The 23,042-nt window shown below is 42.2% G+C and overlaps 1 protein-coding gene across 1 annotated transcript in view; it reads left to right on the top strand.

Annotated features, from left to right (window-relative positions):
* Positions 1 to 22,768, top strand: part of IST1 (IST1 factor associated with ESCRT-III) — a 47,547-nt gene extending 24,779 nt beyond the window's left edge. The window contains exons 5-9 of the mRNA XM_053715544.1: positions 699 to 782; positions 21,957 to 22,067; positions 22,185 to 22,349; positions 22,428 to 22,541; positions 22,715 to 22,768. Coding sequence (XP_053571519.1) covers positions 699 to 782; positions 21,957 to 22,067; positions 22,185 to 22,349; positions 22,428 to 22,541; positions 22,715 to 22,768 — 528 coding nt within the window. The remainder of the gene's footprint in view (positions 1 to 698; positions 783 to 21,956; positions 22,068 to 22,184; positions 22,350 to 22,427; positions 22,542 to 22,714) is intronic.
* Positions 22,769 to 23,042: the final 274 nt, after the last annotated feature.

The following is a 23,042-nucleotide window of genomic DNA, read 5'->3' as shown; positions in this document are numbered from 1 at the left end:
GTGTGTAAAGAAGGGGTGAAAGAATAAGGAGGAGGCTGTGTGTAACAGACAAAAGGTAGAGAAGCATAAGAGGGTGTGAAAGATGGGTGAAGAGGAAAGCGGTGTGAGAGAGTGGGGAGGATAGAGGATATCAGGGAGGTGAGAAGAGAAGTTGAGAAGGTGGCTGTGTTTGATAAGGGAGGGCTATAAAAATGAACAGAAAACTAGTGTGTGAGTGTTAGTTGGATTGAGAGGTTGAACAGGGTATGAGTGAGATGTAAAGAAATGTGTTTGGGGAAATGGTGGCGAGCGTGTGAGGAGGATATTGTGAGGGAGCATGAGGAGGTGGTTGCATGTGAGTTAGAAGAGGAATGAAAGGTAGCCAGGGTCATATGTAAGGGAGAGTAAGCTTAGATGGTGCAGATTCTACTATATCGTAGGTAATGTCACTAGTGACGTCATTGATGAGATCATCAACAATGTTATGTGTGATGGCATTGATGATGCCATGCAAAGCACTCAAGAGTTAGTGGGGGTAGTTTGTTAGGTATCTACCTTGCTATTAAATGTTTGATAGAAAACTTAGTCTCGCTTTAAAGAAAGCCAATTAATATAGCATTTTTTTTTTTGAAACATGTTCTAGATCTAGAATGTAAAAATGTCATAGTGTTCAGCCTTCCCTTTTTATTCTCTGATAGTTCAGCATTTTTGTTTTACAGGTGGCTGATCAACTTTGTGCCAAATACAGCAAGGAGTATGGCAAGCTCTGCAGGACTAATCAGATAGGCACTGTCAATGACCGGGTATGAAAGATAATTTAGCATAAGTTATTTCTTTAATGCTGATTGTTGTGAGATTGTTATTACCTGGTTTTCAGGTTTTTATAACTCTGAATTGTGTGCGTGAAATTTGTCAGTTTAGTAGACACACAGTACCTGGAAATGCTATAACACTATCAGGGTTGATTTGATTTAAATCAGATTGATGTTAATCACAATTTAAATCCCTAGTCAATCCCTAGTCAATACGAAACACACACATTTAAAAAAACAAATAGCGCTGCTAACTAAAGAACTATGAACACAAAGAAATAATAACCCAAATACTGCAAACATGTATCTATCCTTCTAGAAAAAAAATCACGTTTTTTCAATTAATTGCAGCAAAGCAGAAAAAAATAAGCTCACAGTTTTCAAAAGCAAAGTTACTATAAAAAGTCTATTTCCTTCTATTGTCAGTCCACAAAAACAATCTTAAAGGGACACTGAACCTAAAAAATTTTCTTTCGTAATTCAGATAGAGCATGCAACTTTCTAATTTACTCCTATTAATTTTTTTTCGTTCACTTGCTATCTTTATTTGAAAAAGAAGGCATCTAAGCTCTGGACAGCACTTTTTATTGGTGGATTATTCACCAAAAATGGTTCGGCATCTAAACTTTCATTCTTGCATTTCAAATAAAGATAAAGAGAATGAAGAAAATTTGATAATAGGAGTAAATTAGAAAATTGCTTAAAATTGCATGCTCTATCTGAATCACGAAAGAAAAAAATTGGGTTCAGTGTCCCCTTTAACCTATGGGAATTACTCTTCCTGGTCACCAGGAGGAGGCAAAGACATCCCAAACAAGACTATAAATATACTTTCCCACTTTCCCTACCCTCCAGTAGTTATTGTCCTTGTATCGTGGAGGTAGGCAAAGAGAGGAGCTCTGTTAAGAAGAATGAAGTTGATCATGGATTGGCTTGTTTAAAGCTGGGGATAATATAATCATGTAAATCTCTATGGAGTATTGGGTTATAAAACACTGTATGACCCTGGGTCTCCCATACCTCTTACAGTCTAATCAAATACCCTGTCTGATAATGCAGTGTGTTTCACACTAAATTACAGCCTTATCATGGCAACTTGTCTATTAAGAGGTGGTATTTTCTTGTATGACAAGACAATACCACCTCTGTATTAGACAAGTTGCCATGATAGAGGGGAGAACGTACCTATGATAAGGCTGTAATTTAGTGTGAAACACACTGCGTGTACACTTTAGCCCCATGTGTCAGACACTACTGACGAATTCCAACTCTGTTCCACTAATAGGGCTAAGAAGGGTGTGCTTTAGATGTGCTGAGATGCAAGCTTCTGACAAGCATTTTCGTCCTATTGGACGTTATTCGCACTGGATCTTGCTACCAGCCCTCCGGTTTCATACTCCACAAGTTTGGGGCAACACCCCACCTGGGGTGAGGGGCACCAATACTTGAGACCACAGGCATGACTGGATGTAGGCGGAGATGCTGTTTTCCCGCCGTGAATAACGCTTTTGCGCCATTTCCGCTTCAGATCCAGTGCGTGGCAGTCCTGTGGGGGAGCAGTTGCAAGGGGACAGTGTTTTGTGCTTCGGCACCCCAAATATCCCGCTGTAAAGTTCACAAGTGCTACTACACTCACTTTTTCACCGCACTTATAATGGATGACTCTAGTTTGATAGAGAGTCTGGAGGAATCTCTCATTTAACTCCATTGACAATAGTAAATTAATGCTTTGCAAGATTATTACTGTTAACCCTCCGGCACAACTATGCAATTGCTGCCTGACTTATGTACTGACATCTTATTCAGGAGGCCCAATCGGTCACACCGCAAATGAACTCCTGCATGTCCTATCGCCAGCTCTCAGGCTTTGGCAGATGCAGAGATTCCTGTCAAAAAGACCAGTAATGTACCTGCAGTTGCTCCAGAGTGTTGTACAGAGAGCGGGCCTGACCCCCGGCTGGGGTATTCCCTTTACCTGATGACTTCACGGCCTGTAACAGGGCTGCTGTGTCTGCTGTCTTGAGCGCTAGCCAGGTGTCAGGGAAGATGAAGGGAAAGGTTTAACATTGCTCTCCTACATGTAGCCCAAGCGTGGTGGCGGAGGCCACAACTGACAGTTATGGGCAGGCTTCTGAGAAGAACCCATAGTTAGCTCTGAAGGTGAACTACCTTCCTCTGACCACTCTGAAGAGGACTTGATTAGGCTCAAAGTGGAGCAGCTCAGACTCCTGGAACAGGTCCAGAGACTGGAATCGGTATTTAGACCTAGGACTAGGGCCCCGGATGTTTTAAGAGGTTGTTTCCTGTTCCAGCTGCAGAAGCGGAGATCTGAAACAGGTTACCTAAGATGGATAGCGTTATATCTACTATAGCCTAAGCGCACAAATATCCCGCTTGAGGACAGTACCTCCTTTAGAGAACCCCTTGACAGAAGGCTTGAGGGATACCTCAAAAGGGTGTTTCTTCAGTCTGGCGCATTGTTTCAACCTGCAGTTGGTATTGCTGCAGTTACGGGGTCGTCAAATTCTGGTGTGAGTCTAGCGTACCTGATCACGGGAGAAACTCCCTTAGAGGAGAAAGCAATTTTAACAGATTATCTGCATTTACGCAAAATACTCTAGTTTTGCGGTTTCTAGCCTAGAAGGGCGCTATGCTGAAATCCTGGTCAGTAGATAATGTGTCTTAATGTAGGACTGGTGTCGCAGTCATTCAAGGGTAAGTCCCTGTTTGGTCCGGGTCTTGACTCATAGTCACAGGCGGAAAGAGATCCTTCCTACCACAGGAGAAGAAGTCTAAGGACCAATATCCGGCAGGACGTTTTCGTTCATTTTGGAATAAAAATCAAAGGAAATAAGGGACTAAAACTGAGTCTCCCAGGCCTACCTGGAAGCCAGGGGTGGAATAGAAACAAGCAGCTCAATACGGCTTCCCAGAATAGCAATCGGCATGATGGTGTTGCCCCCGACCTGGGATCAGGTTGCTTGGGGGGCAGACTTTCTCTGTTCTTGAAGGAATGGTGTCAGTACTTCCAGGATTTCAGCTTTGATGTGTCCTCCGTATCTATTAAACCATCAGGATAAGGCTGTGTTGAGAATTCAACTAGACTTTCTGCCTAAGGTAGTAAATACTAGCAACATTAACCAGGAGATTGTGGTTCCTTCACTTTGTCCTAACCCGTCCTCCTCTAAGGAGAGTCTGTTACATAATTTGGATGTGGTCAGAGCGTTTAAGTTCTACCTTCAAGCTACTAAGGAATTTCTTCAATCTTCTTCCTTGTTCGTCCTGTACACAGAAATACCCCTTTTTAGAATCACAGCTCATTCTACTTGTGAGGTGGCAACCACTTGGGCCTTCAAGAATGAGAGGAATGATTTGAACAAATCTGTATGGCTGCAACCTGGTCTTCATTGCATACCTTCACAAAGTTCTATAAATTTGATGTTTTGCTTTTGGGAGAAGTTTTCTACAAGCTGTGGTGCTTAGTACATAGGACTGCTTTCCTATTCCCCCTGAACATTAGTTAATTTCACAGTTTGGGTATTAGTTTCCCATAGGTTAAGAAGGTTTTCGTGGACTCTCTCTGCCAACAGAGGGAAAATAAAATTTTCCTTCTTAATACAATAATTAGCTTTCCTTCGATACAGGGAGAATCCACAGCTGAGGCAAAGACACCCCAACCAAAGGCTTAAATACCTCCCCCACTTCCATCATCCCCAGTCATTCTTTGCCTTTCGTCACAGGGACGACATTTTGGTATAAGCACCATTGTCTGGCGGAAGACCATTCGGAATCTCTCCTCTGGGGAAGATAAATAGAGAAAGGAGTTCTTATTCCAAGCACCAGGGTGGAATTCTTGGGCACGATATTAGATTCCATAGACATGAGAATATTTCTAACATACCAGAGAAGTTGCAAACTAGCTTTAACATGTCTTGCCCTCCAGACCTCCTTAAGGCCATCTGTGGCTCAGTGTATGGAGGTGATTGGTCTCCCATGGTGTCCAGCATGGACATCGTTCTCTTTTTTGCCAGGTTTAACCTCAGGCCGTTGTGACTGTGCATGCTGAGGCAGTGGAACAGCGATTATTTTGATCTGTCTCAACAGATTCTCTGGACAACCGGTCAAGAGAATCGCTCTCTTGGTGGCTCTGTCAGGATCACCTGTCCGGAGGGCCATCCTTTTTAAGACTACCCTGGGTAACTGTGACTACGGACACAAGTCTGTCAGGTTGGGGAGCTGTTTGGGCCGCCAAGAAAGCACAGTGCCTCTGGACGCAGGAGGAGAGCTCCCTCCCGTTCAACATTCTAGACCTTCAGGCGATATCAATGCTGTAAAGGTTTGGCCCCTACTAGGTTCGCCCCAATTTATCTGATCCAATCAGACCATATATCCCCGGTGGCTTACATCAACCATCATGGGGGGGAACGAGAAGCTTCCTGGCATCGAGGGAAGTATCTCAGATTCTAAGGGTGGGCTGAGACCCACAACTGTTCACTGTCGGCGATCTCATGGCGTCCCGTCCCGCTACCAAGATATGGGTCAAGTTTCAGGGGTCCTCAGGCGGTGCTAATAGATGTATTAGCGGTTCCTTGGAGGTTCAATCTAATTGCTCCTTTCCTGCCATTACCACTCCTTCCTTGAGTGGTGCCTCGAATCTTTCAGGAGCAGTCATCGGTTATATGGATTGCTTCATCGTGGCCGCAAAGGATATGGTTCGCGGATCTAGTGGGGATGTCATCTCCTCCTTGGAGGTTACCTTGTCGCAGGGATCTGCTGGAACAAGGCCCCTTTATTCATCGAAATCTCTGAGGCTGACTGCATGAAGATTGAATGTTTAGTCTTCAGCCAAGAGAGGATTTTCTGAGAGTGTTATCGATACTCTCAAGCTCGTAAGCCGGTTACTCGTTGCATCTGTCAGAAGGTGTGGAGGATCTACTTATTCTGTTGTGAAGAGCATGGTTTGTCCTGGCACAAAGTAAAGGTTGCCAGGATTCCTTTTTTTTCTCCAGGTTTAGAATGGAGGAGGGCCTCTCAGCTAGTTCCTTGAAGGGACAGATTTCGGCCCCTGTCTGTTTTACTGCGCAGAGAGGCTCACTGAGCTTCCGGATGTACAGTCCTTTTGTTAAGGTTCTGACTAGGATCAGGCCGGTGTTTAGATCTAATTCTCCTCCTTGGAGTTTAAATCTTGTTCTTAAAGTTTTGCTCCGTTTTGAGCCTATGCACGGGGCTAACATTTACGTTTTTTGTCTTGGAAGTTTATTTTTCTACTAGTTATTGCTACTGCGCGCAGAGTCTCTGAGATTGCTGCCTTGCAATGCGACCCTCCTTATCTGGTGTTCCATGCTGATAAGGCTGTTCTACGAACTAAGTTAGGATTTCTTTTAATAAGATTGTGTCAAATCGCAACCTCAATCAAGAAATTGTGGTTCCTTCCTTATGTCCTAATCCTTATTCATAGAAGGAACGTTTACTGCATAATCTGGATGTGGTTCGTGCCTTGAAGTTCTATCTTCAGGCTACAAAGGAATTTAGACAAACTTTTTTATCTATTCTGGGAAGCGTAGGGGTCAGAGGGCCTCTTCGACTTCCTTATCCTTTTGGTTGAAGAGTATCATCCGCTTAGCATATGAGTCAGTGAGTCTTAAGCCTCCTCAGAGGATTACTGCTCATTCAGGAAAGCAGGGGTTTCCTCTTAGGCCTTCAAAAATTAGGCCTCTATGGATCAGGTTTTTAAGACGTGCTATCTGGTCCTCCTTACATACTTTTTCCAAATTTTACAAGTTTTATGTTTTTGCTTCTGCTGAAGCAGCCTTCGTGAGACAGGTTTTGCAGGCTGTGGTGCCCTCAGATTAGAGCAGGCTTTATTTTTTACCCTCCTGTTAGCATTTAGTGTCCTCTGTAGCTTGGGTATTGTTTCCCACAAGTAATGAATGCAGCTGTGGACTCTCCCTGTATTAAGAAGGAAAACCTAAATTATGACTTACCAGATAATTTACTTTCCTTGGATACAGGGAGAGTCCACAGCTCCTGCCCGTGTTCTCCGATGGGTGGCCCTAAATTTATTTTGTTTTCTTCTGGCACCTTTTTCACCCTGATATTTCTCCTACTGTTTCCTTGTTCCCTCGGCAGAATGACTGGGGGATGAGTGAAGTGGGGGAGTTATTTAAGCCTTTGGCTGAGGTGTCTTTACCTCCTCCTGGTGGCCAGATTCTGTATTCCCACAAGTAATTAATGCAGCTGTGGACTCCCCCTGTATCGAAGGAAATTATCTGGTAAGTCCTAATTTGTTTTTATGCTTACCTGATAAATTAATTTCCTTCTTAGTAGCCCCAAGGCAGAACATAGTGCGATCTGCTATCTTATCACAGAAACTGGAGCCTGCCTGCAGAAAGAACGGGCAGGTCCGTTAAGCAGAGAATTTTCTTCAACAGGATTTTTTTTTTTCTGGCCAGTGCAGTGCTTTCAAATTGACAACCAGCACAGTTTTAGTGCAGTACTTTTCAATTATTGACTGCTCTGCTCCTGAAAATTGATACTTTTTAGATGCAATATTATTGTTACTTTTACCCACCAGAAAGGCTTCCTTTCATACTATCTACTCTGTGACTGTCTGCGACTGCGAGGTAAGTGTACTAGCTTTCTATTACTGCAGCTGTTTGAAACTCCGTTCCCTATTACTGTGTCGGCTTATCGTGTAGGTGCTTGGTGTTGACTTGAGCAGTGAGTGCACTAATTCAGTATTATCATTGATTAGTGTTTAATCGTGTTTTTACTGAGTGGGCACTGGGGCAGGCAGGCATGTAGTTAATAATATGTTAAGAGGCTCAGGCTGGGGATGAAAGGGAGGCACTTCTCAGTGTCACATCTCACATGTACTGCGTGCTTTCAAAACAGACTTCGGAACGGCAATAACAAATTTTAATTTCTGGCTTTTCAAGAATGTCATTTTGTAATATTGCCGTTCCGAAGTCTGTTTTGAAAGCACACAGTACATGCGAGATGTGACACTTAGAAGTGCCTCCCTTTCATCCCCAGCCTGCGCCTCTTAACATAATAATAATAATAATAATAATATTCTCCTCCTCGGACTGGCGATGGGGCCCTTCCGGGGGGTTGCAGCTTGTGTGTCCTCTGCGTACAGAAAGAGTTCCGGTAAGTGTAGAGGTGTTTCCTCCGTACGTCACCCGTGACGTAGCAAGGCACACTGAGGGTAGTGAAGCGTGAAGGGGCGGAGAACAAGCCCAGGAGCCCAAGTGGTTATAGCAAGGAGATCAGCGATGCAAAGAGCGGTATGCCCAACCGCTATAAGGTACTATGGACACAAAGAAAGTACGCTGACTCCAAAAGTTAGTATTGATGGAAACAAATAATTTATTGTAAGATCCAACCATCAGTGGTGAAGTAAAGGGGTCACAGTAGAGAACGCCTGACGCGTTTCGCGCATGTGTGGATGCGCTTCTTCGGAGGCTAATTAGAATCGGGCAGTGACAGCTTTTTTTTAGATCTCCCTCTCTCAGCCGAGGATTTAGATATGCTAAGTATACATACAAGATTTTCCTTTAGATAGTACAGATATCATTTTATGAGTTGTTTAAATATTTCTTTTATGTATTATATGTAAGTTATATACAAATGTATTTTTTCCATGCACTGTATTAATGTTTATCGTAAAACTTAGTACCTTGGTGGGGCACTACTGAACAGTAATTAATAAGCAATAATTAATATTATCTGCATTTATTAAATATATACACACATCATTAGACATGATACCATACTGTTCGATAGCGCAACACCATTAGTTAACGTTCAAGTCGCCCCAGGATTGGTGGATAAGATGTTTAAAAAGCTGTCACTGCCTGATTCTAATTGGCCTCCGAAGAAGCACATGCGCGAAACGCGTCAGGCGTTCTCTACTGTGACCCCTTTACTTCACCACTGATGGTTGGATCTTACAATAAATTATTTGTTTCCAGCAATACTAACTTTTGGAGTCAGCGTACTTTCTTTGTGTCCATAGTACCTTATAGCGGTTGGGCATACCGCTCTTTGCATCGCTGATCTCCTTGCTATAACCACTTGGGCTCCTGGGCTTGTTCTCCGCCCCTTCACGCTTCACTACCCTCAGAGGGCCTTGCTACGTCACGGGTGACGTACGGAGGAAACACCTCTACACTTGCTCAGATATACTGTTAGAGTACCCTTGGGGATTCATTCTGAATACTCCTCTTGTTTTTTCTCTTGTAAGGTGTATCCAGTCCACGGATCATCCATTACTTGTGGGATATTCTCATTCCCAACAGGAAGTTGCAAGAGGACACCCACAGCAGAGCTGTAATATAGCTCCTCCCCTAACTGTCATAGCCAGTCATTCTCTTGCAACTCTCAACAAGCTAGGACGTTGTAGGAGAGAGTGGTTAAATATAGCTAGTTTATTTTCTTCAATCAAAAGTTTGTTATTTTTAAATGGTACCGGAGTTGTGCTATTTTATCTCAGGCAGTAAATAGAAGAAGAATCTGCCTGAGGTTTCTATGATCTTAGCAGGTTGTAACTAAGATCCATTGCTATTCTCACATATGTCTGAGGGGATTACACAGATGAGGTAACTTCAGCGAGAGAATGGCGTGCAGTTTATTCTACTATCAGGTATGTGCAGTTATAATTTTTTCTAGAGATGGAAAACACTAGAAAATGCTGCTGATACCGGATTAATGTAAGTTAAGCCTGAATACAGTGATTTAATAACGACTGGTATCATGCTTACTCCCAGGGCTAATACCCTCATGATATTTACAATATAAAACGTTTGCTGGCATGTTTAATCATTTTTATATATGCTTTGGTGATAAAACTTTATTGCTGCCTAGTTTTTTCCACATGGCTGGCTTAAATTTTGACTAGAAACAATTTCCACTGTTGTAGTATAAAAGTTACAGTTGGTGCAGTTAAAATTACAAACTGTGACATCCAGCTTCCCTCAAAGGCCCTCTGAATGCTATAGGACATCTTTAAAGGGCCCAAAGGCTTTCCAAAGTCGTTTTATTGGGGAAGGTAGGGCCACAGCTTGCTGTGGCAGTTGGTTGTGACTGTTAAAAAAACGTCTATTTCGTTTTTTGATCCGTTTTTTTTTTTGTTTTTTTTTAACTAAGGGGTTAATCATCCATTTGCAAGTGGGTGCAATGCTCTGTCTGCCTATTATACACACTGTAAAAATTTCGTTTGATTTACTGCATTTTTTCACTGTTTTTCAAATTCTGACAAAATTTGTTTCTCTTAAAGGCACAGTACCGTTTTTTATATTTGCTTGTTAACTTGATTTAAAGTGTTTTCCAAGCTTGCTAGTCTCATTGCTATTCTGTATAAACATGTCTGACATAGAAGAAACGCCTTGTTTATTATGTTTAAAAGCCATGGTGGAACCCCCTCTTAGAATGTGTACCAAATGTACTGATTTCATTTTATGCAATAAAGATCATTTTCTGTCTTTAAAAAATGTATCACCAGAGGAATCTGACGAGGGGGAAGTTATGCCGACTAACTTTCCCCACGTGTCAGACCCTTTGACTCCCGCTTAAGGGACTCACGCTCAAATGGCGCCAAGTACATCTAGGGCGCCCATAGCGTTTACTTTACAAGACATGGCGGCAGTCATGGATAATACACTGTCAGCGGTATTAGCCAGACTACCTGAACTTAGAGGTAAGCGAGATAGCTCTGGGGTGAGACAAAATGCAGAGCATACTGACGCTTAAAGAACCATGTCTGATACTGTCTCACAATATGCAGAAGCTGAGGAAAGAGAGCTTCAGTCAGTGGGTGATGTTAATGACTCAGGAAAGATACCTGATTCTAATATTTCTACATTTAAATTTAAGCTTGAACACCTCCGCGTGTTGCTTAGGGAGGTTTTAGCTGCTCTGAATGACTGTGATACCATTGCAGTGCCAGAGAAATTGTGTAGACTGGATAAATACTTTGCAGTGCCGGTGTGTACTGATGTTTTTCCAAATACCTAAAAGGTTTACAGAAATTATTAATAAGGAATGGGATAGACCAGGTGTGCCGTTTCCTTCCCCTCCTATTTTTAGAAAAATGTTTCCAATAGACGCCACCACATGGGACTTATGGCAGACAGTCCCTAAGGTGGAGGGAGCAGTTTCTACTCTAGTAAAGCATACTACTATCCCTGTCGAGGACAGTTGTGTGTTTTTTTTTTAGATCCAATGGATAAAAAATTAGAGGTTACCTTAAGAAAATATTTATTCAACAAGGTTTTATCCTACAGCCCCTTGCATGCATTGTCCCTGTCACTGCTGCTGCGGCGTACTGGTTTGAGTCTCTGGAAGAGGCTTTACAGGTAGCGACTCCATTGGATGACATACTTGGCAAACTTAGAGCACTTAAGCTAGCCAATTCTTTTATTCTGATGCCATTGTTCATTTGACTAAACTAACGGCTAAGAATTCTGGTTTTGCTATACAGGCGCGCAGAGCGCTATGGCTTAGATCATGGTCAGCTGACGTGACTTCAAAATCTAAGCTACTTAACATTCCCTTCAAGGGGCAGAACCTATTCGGGCCTGGTTGAAGGAGATTATTGCTGATATCACTAGAGGAAAAGGTCATGCCCTTCCTCAGGACAGGTCCAAATCTAGGGCCAAATAGTCTAATTTTCGTGCCTTTCAAAACTTCAAGGCAGGTGCGTCATCAACTTCCTCTAATAATAAACAAGAGGGAACTTTTGCTCAGTCCAAGACGGTCTGGAGACCAAACCAGACATGGAAAAAAGGTAAGCAGGTAAAAAAGCCTGCTGCTGCCTCTAAGACAGCATGAAGGAACGGCCCCCTATCCGGGAACGGATCTAGTAGGGGGCAGACTTTCACTCTTTGCCCAGGCGTGGGCAAGAGATGTTCAGGATCCCTGGGTGTTGGAAATTATATCCCAGGGATATCTTCTGGACTTCAAAGCTTCCCCCCCAAAAGGGAGATTTCACCTTTCACAATTATCTGCACACCAGATAAAGAGAGAGGCATTCTTACACTGTGTACGAGTCCTCCTAGTTATGGGAGTGATCCATCCAGTTCCAAAGGAGGAACAGGGACAGGGTTTTTACTCAAATCTGTTTGTGGTTCCCAAAAAAGAGGGAACCTTCAGACCAATTTTGGATCTAAAGATCTTAAACAAATTCCTCAAAGTTCCGTCGTTCAAGATGGAAACTATTCGTACCATCCTACCACTGATCTAGGAGGGTCAATATATGACTACAGTGGATCTAAAGGATGCTTATCTTCACATTCCGATACACAAAGATCATCTTCGGTTTCTCAGGTTTGCCTTTTAAGACAGGCATTACCAGTTGTAGCTCTTCCCTTGGGATTAGCTACAGCCCCAAGAATCTTTACAAAGGTTCTAGGGTCACTTATGGCGGTCCTAAGGCCGCGGGGCATAGCAGTAGCCCCTTATTTAGACGACATCCTGATACACGCGTCAAACTTCCAAATTGCCAAGTCTCATACGGACGTAGTACTGGCATTTCTGTGGTCGCATGGGTGGAAAGTGAACGAGGAAAAGAGTTCTCTATCCCCACTCACAAGAGTTTCCTTTCTAGGGACTCTGATAGATTCTGTAGAAATGAAAATTCACCTGACGGAGTCCAGGTTATCAAAGCTTCTAAATTCCTGCCGGGTTCTTCATTCCATTCCGCGCCCTTCGGTGGTTCAGTGTATGGAAGTAATCGGCTTAATGGTAGCGGCAATGGACATAGTGCCGTTTGCACGCTTACATCTCAGACCGCTGCAACTATGCATGCTCAGTCAGTGGAGCGGGGATTACACAGATTTGTCCCCTCAACTGAATCTGGACCAAGAGACCAGGGATTCTCTTCTCTGGTGGCTATCTCGGGTCCATCTGTCCAAAGGTATGACCTTTCGCAGGCCAGATTGGACAATTGTTACGACAGATGCCAGCCTTCTAGGTTGGGGTGCAGTCTGGAACTCCCTGAAGGCTCAGGGATCGTGGACTCAGGAGGAGTCTCTCCTTCCATTAAATATTCTGGAACTAAGAGCGATATTCAAGGCTCTTCAGGCTTGGCCTCAGTTAGCAACTCTGAGGTACATCAGATTTCAGTCGGACAACATCACGACTGTAGCTTACATCAACCATCAAGGGGGAACGAGAAGTTCCCTAGAGATGTTAGAAGTTTCAAAAATAATTCGCTGGGCAGAGATTCACTCTTGTCACCTATCAGCTATCCATATCCCAGGTGTAGAGCACTGGGAGGCGGATTTTCTAAGTCGTCAGACTTTTCATCCGGGAGAGTGGGAACTCCATCCGGAGGCATTTGCACAACTGATTCATCGTTGGGGCAAACCAGAACTGGATCTCATGGCGTCTCGCCAGAACGCCAAGCTTCCGTGTTATGGATCCAGGTCCAGGGATCCCAAGGCGACACTGATAGATGCTCTAGCAGCGCCCTGGTCTTTCAACCTGGCTTATGTGTTTCCACCGTTTCCTCTGCTCCCTCGACTGATTGCCAAGATCAAGCAGGAGAGAGCATTGGTGATTCTGATAGCACCTGCGTGGCCACGCAGGACCTGGTATGCAGATCTAGTGGACATGTCATCCTTTCCACCATGGTCTCTGCCTCTGAAACAGGACCTTCTACTTCAGGGTCCTTTCAACCATCCAAATCTAATTTCTCTGAGGCTGACTGCCTGGAGATTGAACGCTTGATTTTATCAAAGCGTGGCTTTTCCGAGTCAGTTATTGATACCTTAAGACAGGCACGAAAGCCTGTCACCAGGAAAATTTACCATAAGGTATGGCGTAGATATCTTTATTGGTGTGAATCCAAGGGTTACTCATGGAGTAAGGTCAGGATTGCTAGGATATTATCTTTTCTCCAAGAAAGTTTGGAAAAAGGATTGTCAGCTAGTTAAGCGTCTGGCAGATGTTCCAGACGTTCAGGCATTTTGTCAGTCAGGCTTTAGTTAGAATCAAGCCTGTGTTTAAACCTGTGGGCTCCACCATGGAGCTTAAACTTGGTTCTTAAGGTTCTTCAAGGAGTTCCGTTTGAACCTCTTCATTCCATAGATATCAAGCTTTTATCTTCGAAAGTTCTTTTTTTTGGTAGCTATTTCCTCGGCTCGTAGAGTCTCTGAGCTATCTGCCTTACAATGTGATTCTCCTTATCTGATTTTTCATACGGATAAGGTAGTCCTGCGTACCAAACCTGGGTTCTTACCTAAGGTGGTATCTAACAAGAATATCAATCAAGAGATTGTTGTTCCATCCTTGTGTTACACAATTTCGACGTGGTCCGTGCTTTAAAGTTTTACTTACAAGCTACTAAAGATTTTCGTCAAACATCTGCTTTGTTTGTTGTCTACTCTGGACAGAGGAGAGGTCAAAAGGCTTCGGCAACCTCTTTTTCTTTTTGACTAAGAAGCTTAATCTGCTTAGCCTATGAGACTGCTGGACAGCAACCTCCTGAAAGGATTACAGCTCATTCCACTAGAGCTGTGGCTTCCACTTGGGCCTTTAAAAATGAGGCTTCTTTTGATCAGATTTGCAAGGCGACGACTTGGTCTTCGCTTCATATTTTTTCAAAATTTTACAAATTTGATACTTTTGCTTCTTCGGAGGCTATATTTGGGTTTTACGGGCAGTGGTTCCTTCCATTTAATTTCCTGCCTTGTCCCTCCCTTCATCCGTGTACTTTAGCTTTGGTATTGGTATCCCACAAGTAATGGATGATCCGTGGACTGGATACACCTTACAAGAGAAAACACAATTTATGCTTACCTTATAAATTTATTTCTTTTGTGGTGTATCCAGCCCACGGCCCGCTCTGTCATTTTAAGGCAGGTCATTTTTAAATTTAAACTACAGTAACCACTGCACCCTATGGTTCCTCCTTTCTCGGCTTGTTTTCGGTCGAATGACTGGCTATGACAGTTAGGGGAGGAGCTATATTACAGCTCTGCTGTGGGTGTCCTCTTGCAACTTCCTGTTGGGAATGAGAATATCCCACAAGTAATGGATGATCCGTGGACTGGATACACCACAAGAGAAATAAATTTATCAGGTAAGCATAAATTGTGTTTTTTTATATATATATATATATATATATATATATATATATATATATATATATATATAACAAAAAGAGAAAACAGACCACTATTAACCAGCACTAAACTATTACTCTATCATAAATGTCACACATAAAAACACACAGGAGGATAAGGGAGAGAAAGATCTATGTGAACAGTTAATAAATTATGCATATTTATTCTTGTAACAAGAGAACATCCTTTTGAAATATTAGAATGATATTTATAGCAAAGTATCCAATGTGAATAGTGTTGTAATAAGTAGCAATTGTCAACATGATATACTGTATGTATATGTATAATTTCACCGGGCAACAAAAATACTAAACAAAGGTGGAGTTAATTGTATATAATGGAGGAGATCCTCCAATCACTATTAAGCAGGATGAAGCCTGTATGTTTGAACGGGTGAAACGCGTGTAGCTGCTACTCAGCGGGCTTGTCAGCTGCAAGCCGCTGAACGCTACCGCTTGTCTGCAAACTATTTTGAGCTATCGAAAAAGGCGCACTTATGCGCTCAAGTGCCTTTGACATGTTCGTAATTGCTTCTGCATACTAAAAGGAACATTTGTGGCAATATCAACATTACTAAAGTGTATGAATGGTGCTATTACCCAACCCAAGAAGGAGGAGACAGGTACACACAATGCAAGGTAACACAGCATATAACCCCAGTCTACCTAAAGTGCTGAAAGTGTGAAAGCAACACTAAGCTGTTCATAAGCTTACATCGACTAAGGTAATATAGCGGTTTGCTGTTTTTCATGTTGTGTATCCGTGGTTGGAAGGAATTGGTTCACCTGAATTTCTGCATCATCGCCAGTTCAAATGGATGGATAATTCTGAATTGGTAGAATATATCTGATTGCCACTTGTTGAGATAATACTGATAATCTTGTTTCTTTTGGATTATAAATACAGCAGGTTTGTGCTGTGATTGGGAACATGAACTGATGGTAATTCACAAACTCTAAACAACTTGCCTTTTGGTGGGACATTTTCCAGCCTTTTAGCTCAATATTGTATTAGGAACATAATACAGTTGTTAGATGTATCAATTATATGAATATGCACAGGAGGGACCCAATGGACCTCTGAAACCTGTTGTGGCTGTCTTGCTGTCGGACAGCATAAAAGGTAAGTGCAGTTTTTATTCCTCTATAGGATATACTTTAGGGAGTCCTGCACTTACACATATTGATGGGAATCAGGGGCTCTGTCAGTAAAGAGTCTTTTTTCCCTGACAGCTTAGCAGACTGGATCGTGTTGTGGGGGACTATCTCTTTTCACAGTAAGGACTCCTCACATGGCGTCTTATTTCAGTATTGGGGCATGTGTTAGGCTCACTACGTGACAGACGTTTGGCACTAGTCATTACCTTGTTGACCATGACTACTGGCTATCCTTTAGGGGATTTGTGAGGAACGGTCTGTGTGTGTGTGTGTGTGTTTTTCCCTCCCAGCGCTTTCTGGGTCAATCTGTAATGGCGACCGGGAGCTGGTAGAAAGACTTTATTGGAAATTAAGTCTCATTCTGAATAGCAGTGTCATGGATGTGTATGGGCATGATTGGGCTGTTCTTAGACAGCAGGCGGCTCAGTTTTTTTATTTACACGCTCCCGGTGCCTTTACACTATCAATGGCGAGGAGATGGTTGTTTACACCCACGATGGGTGGGGTTTTCACATGAACAGTTTCATAGCAGATTGCTTAGATTTTCTTTGCTCGCTCCCGGTGCCGTTACAATATCAGTGGTGACCGGGAGATGATTGTGTACGCCCATGATGTATTTGTACTTATCGATGTCGACCGGGAGATAGTTGACGAACCGCCCATGAGGGGTAGAGTCATGGCGCTAAAGTAATGGGCGCCGAGGTCTCTGCTTCCTCCTAACTGTTAATGAACATTTTAGTATGGAGAAGGGCTTTTATTTGTGCAAGGAATAAGCGCGCAATATATAGCAGTGTTCCTTTTGTGTGCAACATATGACTGGTGCATTAAACAATGTCGCACATTGTGTATACACACTCCAGTTTTTATTGAGGCCTTAGGTCATGTTGATATATTATGACACTCTACGCATACATTTTACTATTTAGAATGTCAGTAGTTGAGCTGCAGTATTTCCTTTTTGCAAGCAAGAAGACCATTTCTTTGTTTTATTTTTTTAAAGAGACAGTGACACACATATAATTACGCTCTTCTTCTGCTGTTAAGAGACAGTAATGATTTTTTTCCTTCATGCCTTTCAAATGTTTGATGTATGTGTACTTATAAGTGCACACATAAAGTATGTTTTCGGACTTGCATGCGGTGCTCTGCGGTTCAATGCAAAAATGGAATTATAGGCACAAGACAGGGTTGTTTGTGTACATCGCAATGGCTATTTCAAAGAAGCCAGTCTGTGTCACCTAATGGGCCGCATGGCTACCCCACATGTCAAAGGCTCAATGATTCCATTTAGAGGGTTCTAATTGGATGATATATGAAACTTAAAGTGATAGTAACATTTTTACTGTGTAAACTTTATTTACTGGTTTGCAGCTGTCTATTGTTATTTCATCCCTTGTGATATAGGATGATACTTAACAACACAGATTTTTAATTGTTTTTCAATTTTAAGAGACAGTTGACGCTCTAGTAGAGTCTCTTAGGACTGAGACTTCTTTGAGGAAATACAGGATAGAATTAAGGCCCTTGAGCTTGATAATTCTTTCATTACGGATGCCTCCTTTCAGATCACCAAATTGGCGGCTAAGAGTTCGGGAATATCCATCTTAGCACGAAGAGCCTTATGGTTAAAATCTTAGTCTGCGGATGTGTCCTCTGAATCCAAACTTTGGCTATTCCTTTCAAAGGAAAGACCCTGGTCGGGCCTGACTTGAAAGAGATCATCTGTGACATTACGGGAGGTAAGGGTCTCCTCCCTCAGGATAAAACATCTAAGCAACAGAGTAATTTTCGTTCCTTTCGAAATTTCAAGGGAATTCCCTCCTCTTCCGCTAAACAGGAAGGGAATTTTGCACAAACCAAGTCCATCTGGAGACCCAACCAGACTTGGAACAAGGGTAAACAACCCAAGAAGCCTACTGCTGCTCCCAAGACAGCATGAAGGTGTGGCCTCCGATCCGGATCTAGTAGGGGGCAGACTTTCTCTCTTTGTCCAGGCTTGGATAAGAGACGTTCAGGATCCCTGGACACTAGAAATCATGTCTCAAGGATATCGGCTGGAGTTCAAAAATTCCTTCCCAAGGGGAAGGTTTCTTCTTTCACGATTATCTGTAGACCAGATAAAATGAGAGGCGTTCTTACGTTGTGTAAAAGACCTCTCCGCTGTGGGAGTAATTTGCCCCGTTCCGAAACAAGAACAGGAGCAGGGGTTTTACTCAAATCTTTTTGTAGTTCCCGAAAAAGAGGGAACGTTCCGACCCATTTTAGATCTCAAGATTTTGAACAAGTTTCTCAGAGTTCCATCCTTCAAGATGGAGACTATTCAGACAATTCTTCCATTGATCCAGGAGGGTCAATATATGACTACCGTGGACTTAAAGGATGTATATCTTCACATTCCTATCCACAAAGATCATCACCAGTTCCTAAGGTTTGTCTTCCTGGACAAACATTTTCAGTTCGTGGCTCTTCCCTTCGGCTGGCCACGGCGCCCAGGATCTTCACAAAGGTTCTAGGGTCTCTGCTAGCGGTTCTCAGACCGCGGGGCATTACAGTGGCGCCTTATCTGGACGATATTCTAATCTAGGCGTCGTCTTACCAGCTGACAAGTTCTCATACCAACATGGTTCAGTCCTTTCTAAGGCCTCACGGGTGGAAGGTGAATCTAGAAAAGAGTTCATTAATTCCACAGGCGAGGGTTCCTTTCCTGGGAACCCTAATATATTCTATATCCATGAAAATCTCCTTGACGGAAGTCAGAAAGTTAAAGATTCTGAATACATGCCGAGCCCTTCAGTCCAATCCTCGGCCATCAGTGGCTCAGTGCATGGAGGTAATTGGATTGATGGTGGCGGCTATGTACATCATTCCGTTTGCTCTTTTTCATCTCAGTCCTCTACAACTGAGCATGCTCAGACAGTGGAATGGAGATTATGCAAATTTGTCTCCTCAGATAGATCTGGATCAGGAGACAAGAGACTCTCTTCTTTGGTGGTTGTCACAGTATCATCTGTCCCAAGGGACGTACTTCCGAAGACCCTCATGGGTGATAGTGACAACGGATGCCAGTCTTTTAGGATGGGGTGCAGTCTGGAATTCCCTGAGGGCTCAGGGTGTGTGGACTCGGTCAGAGTCTCTACTTCCAATCAATATTCTGGAGTTGGGGGCAATATTCAATGCTCTTCAGGCTTGGCCTCAGTTGGCTTTGGCCTAGTTCATTCGATTTCAGTCGGACAACATCACGACTGTGGCTTTACATCAATCAGGGAGGAACAAGGAGTTCCTTAGCGATGACAGAAGTATCCAAGATATTTCGGTGGGCGGAGGCTCACTCTTGTTCTCGGTCAGCTATCTACATCCCAGGAGTGGACAACTGGGAAGCGGATTCTTTGAGCAGGCAGACGTTTCATCCGGGGGAATGGGAACTCCATCAGGAGGTCTTTGCCGCCCTGATTTTCAAATGGGGCTGACCGGAGCTGGACCTCATGGCATCTCGTCAGAATGCCAAGCTCCTGAGATACGGATCCAGGTCCAGGGATCCTCAGGCCGAACTGATAGATGCCTTGGTCGTTCAACCTAGCTTATGTGTTTCCACCGTTTGCTCTCCTTCCCGGGTGATTGCTCGGATCAAACAGGAGAGGGCTTCAGTGATTCTCATTGCTCCTGCGTGGCCTCGCAGGACTTGGTATTCCCTTCTGGTGGACATGTCCTCTCTGCCACCGTGGAAACTTCCATTGAGGCAGGATCTTCTCATTTAGGAACCCTTCCATCATCCGAATCAAATTTCTCTGCAACTAACTGCTTGGAGATTGAACGCTTGATTTTATCTAAGCAAGGGTTCTCTGATTCGGTCATTGATACTTTGATTCAGGCGCGTAAGCCTGTTACTAGAAGAACTTTACCATAAGATACGGCGTAAATATCTATCTTGGTGCGAATCCAGGGGCTACTCATGGAGTAAGATTAGGATTCCTAGGATTTTATCCTTCCTCCAAGAAGGATTGGAGAAAGAGTTGTCAGCAAGTTCCTTAAAGGACGGATTTCTGCTCTATCTATTTTGTTACACAAACGTCTGGCAGATGTTCTGGATGTTCAATCTTTTTGTCAGGCTCTGACTAAAATCAGGCCTGTGTTTAGACCAAGTTCTCCTCCTTGGAGTTTGAATTTAGTTCTTAATGTTCTTCAAGGGGTTCCGTTTGAACCTATGCATTCCATAGATATTAAGTTGTTATCTTGGAAAGTTTTATTTTTGGTTGCTATTTCTTCTGCTCGCAGTTTCTGAGCTTTCAGCATTACAATGTGATTTCCTTATATTATTTTTCTTTCCGATAAGGTAGTGCTGCGTACCAAACCTGGTTTTCTTCCTAAGGTTGTTACCTATTCTAATGACATTTAGACGGGGTTGCGTCTATTTCACTGTATAGTGACATTAGTGATTTTACTTATTAGGATTGATAGAGCAAATATTGGGATCACATAGTGCTTGTTTACAACAATAGAGGCCGAACCCGCTTAGCCAATTAAATCACACGCCCCAGTTTTACGTGATTCACTCTCCTGGAGCAAGTCTAACCTAGGTATGCAACCTTTATTCCCACATTTGGTTCCGTTGCAGTGTTATGTTGTACATCGTAAAACGTAGGAGTTTTTAATTGCATACGCTCACATTGGTCAATACGACACCCTTTGCTGTGCAGTTTCAGGTTTTTTTTGCACAGGGGGGGGTCTGTATAGGGTATAAATGTTCTGTACACTCATTGTAACACTGGTTTGATGAAGGGGAGCATTCCCTCCGAAACGTCACTAAATAAACTACATTGTTTGAAAGTTTTAAGCCCAGTGAGTGCTGTTTTCTGCTTGCTGTATATATATATATATATATGTGTGTGTGTGTGTGTATCTCTATCTCCACAAATATTCCTCCTCCTATGGTGTTATTGTGACTGATAATGGTAGTGTTTGTATGTGAATATGTTCTGTGTAGGGGTCACTGCTGTATTTAATAGTAACTAAAGCAATAGTGTACTTAAAGAATACTTTGGGTTGTCTACGTAAAAATATATATATTTATAGTTTTGACTGGTAAATAAAAAAACAAAACAAAAACAAGGCTCTATTTCTGTTTAAATGTAGTCAGTCCCAGTAGTGAAGGGGTTAACTTACTATATTCAACATGTTTAACAAAAGAAAAATAACCATTTATTATACAGTCTGAATTCTTTAGCACATATTTACATTTAAAGGGATATCTTTTAATCCCCAGTATAATCACCACATAAACTAGTTAGACTTTATACATAAAAAAAAAAATCATAGCGGTCAACAAAATCTTAAAAAATAAAACAGAATTTAACCACTTAATTACAGACATCATACAGGAAACAGCAACTGGTATGTCCTTAAGGAAACAAGTTTTTGATTCCTTAAAGGGACACTGAACCCACATTTTTTCTTCCATGATTTAGATAGAGCATGACATTTTAAGCAACTTTCTAATTGACTCCTATTATCAAATGTTCTTTATTCTCTTGGTATCTTTTTTTTTTAAATGCAAGAATGTAAATTTAGATGCCGGACCATTTTTGGTGAACAACCTGGGTTGTCCTTGCTGATTGGTGGATAAATTCATCCACCAATAAAAAAATGCTGTCCAAAGTCCTGAACCAAAAAAAAGCTTAGATGCCTTCTTTTTCAAATAAATATAGCAAGAGAACGAAGAAAAATTGATAATAGGAGTAAATTAGAAAGTTGCTTAAAATTGCATGCTCTATCTGAATCACAAAAGAAAAAAATTGGGTTCAGTGTCCCTTTAAGTGAAATGTAAGTCTGTTTAACTCAAAAATATTTACCAAAGCTTTTTGTCACATTCTGTCTCTCAACAGCTTATGCACAAACTTAGTGTTGAAGCTCCACCCAAAATACTTGTGGAGAGATACTTGATCGAAATTGCAAAGAATTACAATGTACCTTATGAGCCAGATTCTGTTGTTATGGTGAGTGTGGTATAAGTCTTAACGTTTTATTGATCTATGTCCTGACACAGATAGGAAAACAATGGTTTAAGTTTGTATTTGCCCATATTTCTCCACAATATTTCTTTCCTTTCTAAGGCAGAGGTTCCCACTGGTATAGAAGCTGATCTCATAGATGTAGGATTCACAGATGACGTAAAGAAAGGTGGAGGAGGAAGTGGAGGATTTGGAGTACCATTGTCAGGGCATATGCAGATGCCAACACCCACCATACCCTTCCCATATTCTGCAGCTTCTGGTCCAGTATGTACCACATTTCCTTCTGTGAATATGTGTATACTATTTAGATTGATGGCTGAGCATCTATTCCTATTTCTACAGGACACCTTTAGTGGAGCAGGTGTGGGAATCTACCAACCTTTTAGTAACCTGAAACCACCTGCAGTGAGTGGTATACCACCACCGGTCCCATCAATGCCCCCCACATATGAGTCTGTAAGTAACTTAGTTTGGTCATCCCACTATGGAGAAGAATATTGTATATTTTATATTTTGGAGGGATGCTGACAGATCAATACAATAGTAGACTTACAATAAATTGTAATATGCTTACATTCAGGCCGATTCAGTTTTAAAAAGCCTGTGTTCACTGTTCTGTTGGTGTCTAGATTAATGCAAATGCGTTTCTTGCAGATTATAGCCTTGTTGCTCTATTGGAATGAAAAATGGGTTATAAGAACATTTTACAAGAATTGTCCTTCCCACATTTTGCATTGGGTGCATTGGAGTTGTTTTTAAATCTATTTTCTTCTTGATCTGATTCCATATTTGGAGTCTGCTTTGCTAGAAAATACAGACTGTAGCATCTATCCTACCTATGACATTAATCTCTGAGGTTTACATTATACAACAAATTTATAGTTCTAGAAAAAGAAAAAGCACCAACTCTCTATTTGCAGCGCTCACACCACAAACCAAAATATAAAAATAATTTAA

The sequence above is a fragment of the Bombina bombina genome, chromosome 1 (assembly GCF_027579735.1).
Source record: "Bombina bombina isolate aBomBom1 chromosome 1, aBomBom1.pri, whole genome shotgun sequence".
Classification (NCBI taxonomy): Eukaryota; Metazoa; Chordata; class Amphibia; order Anura; family Bombinatoridae; genus Bombina; species Bombina bombina.
The sequence above is the reverse complement of the archived record's forward strand: the minus strand, read 5'-3'. Positions and strand labels throughout refer to the sequence as shown.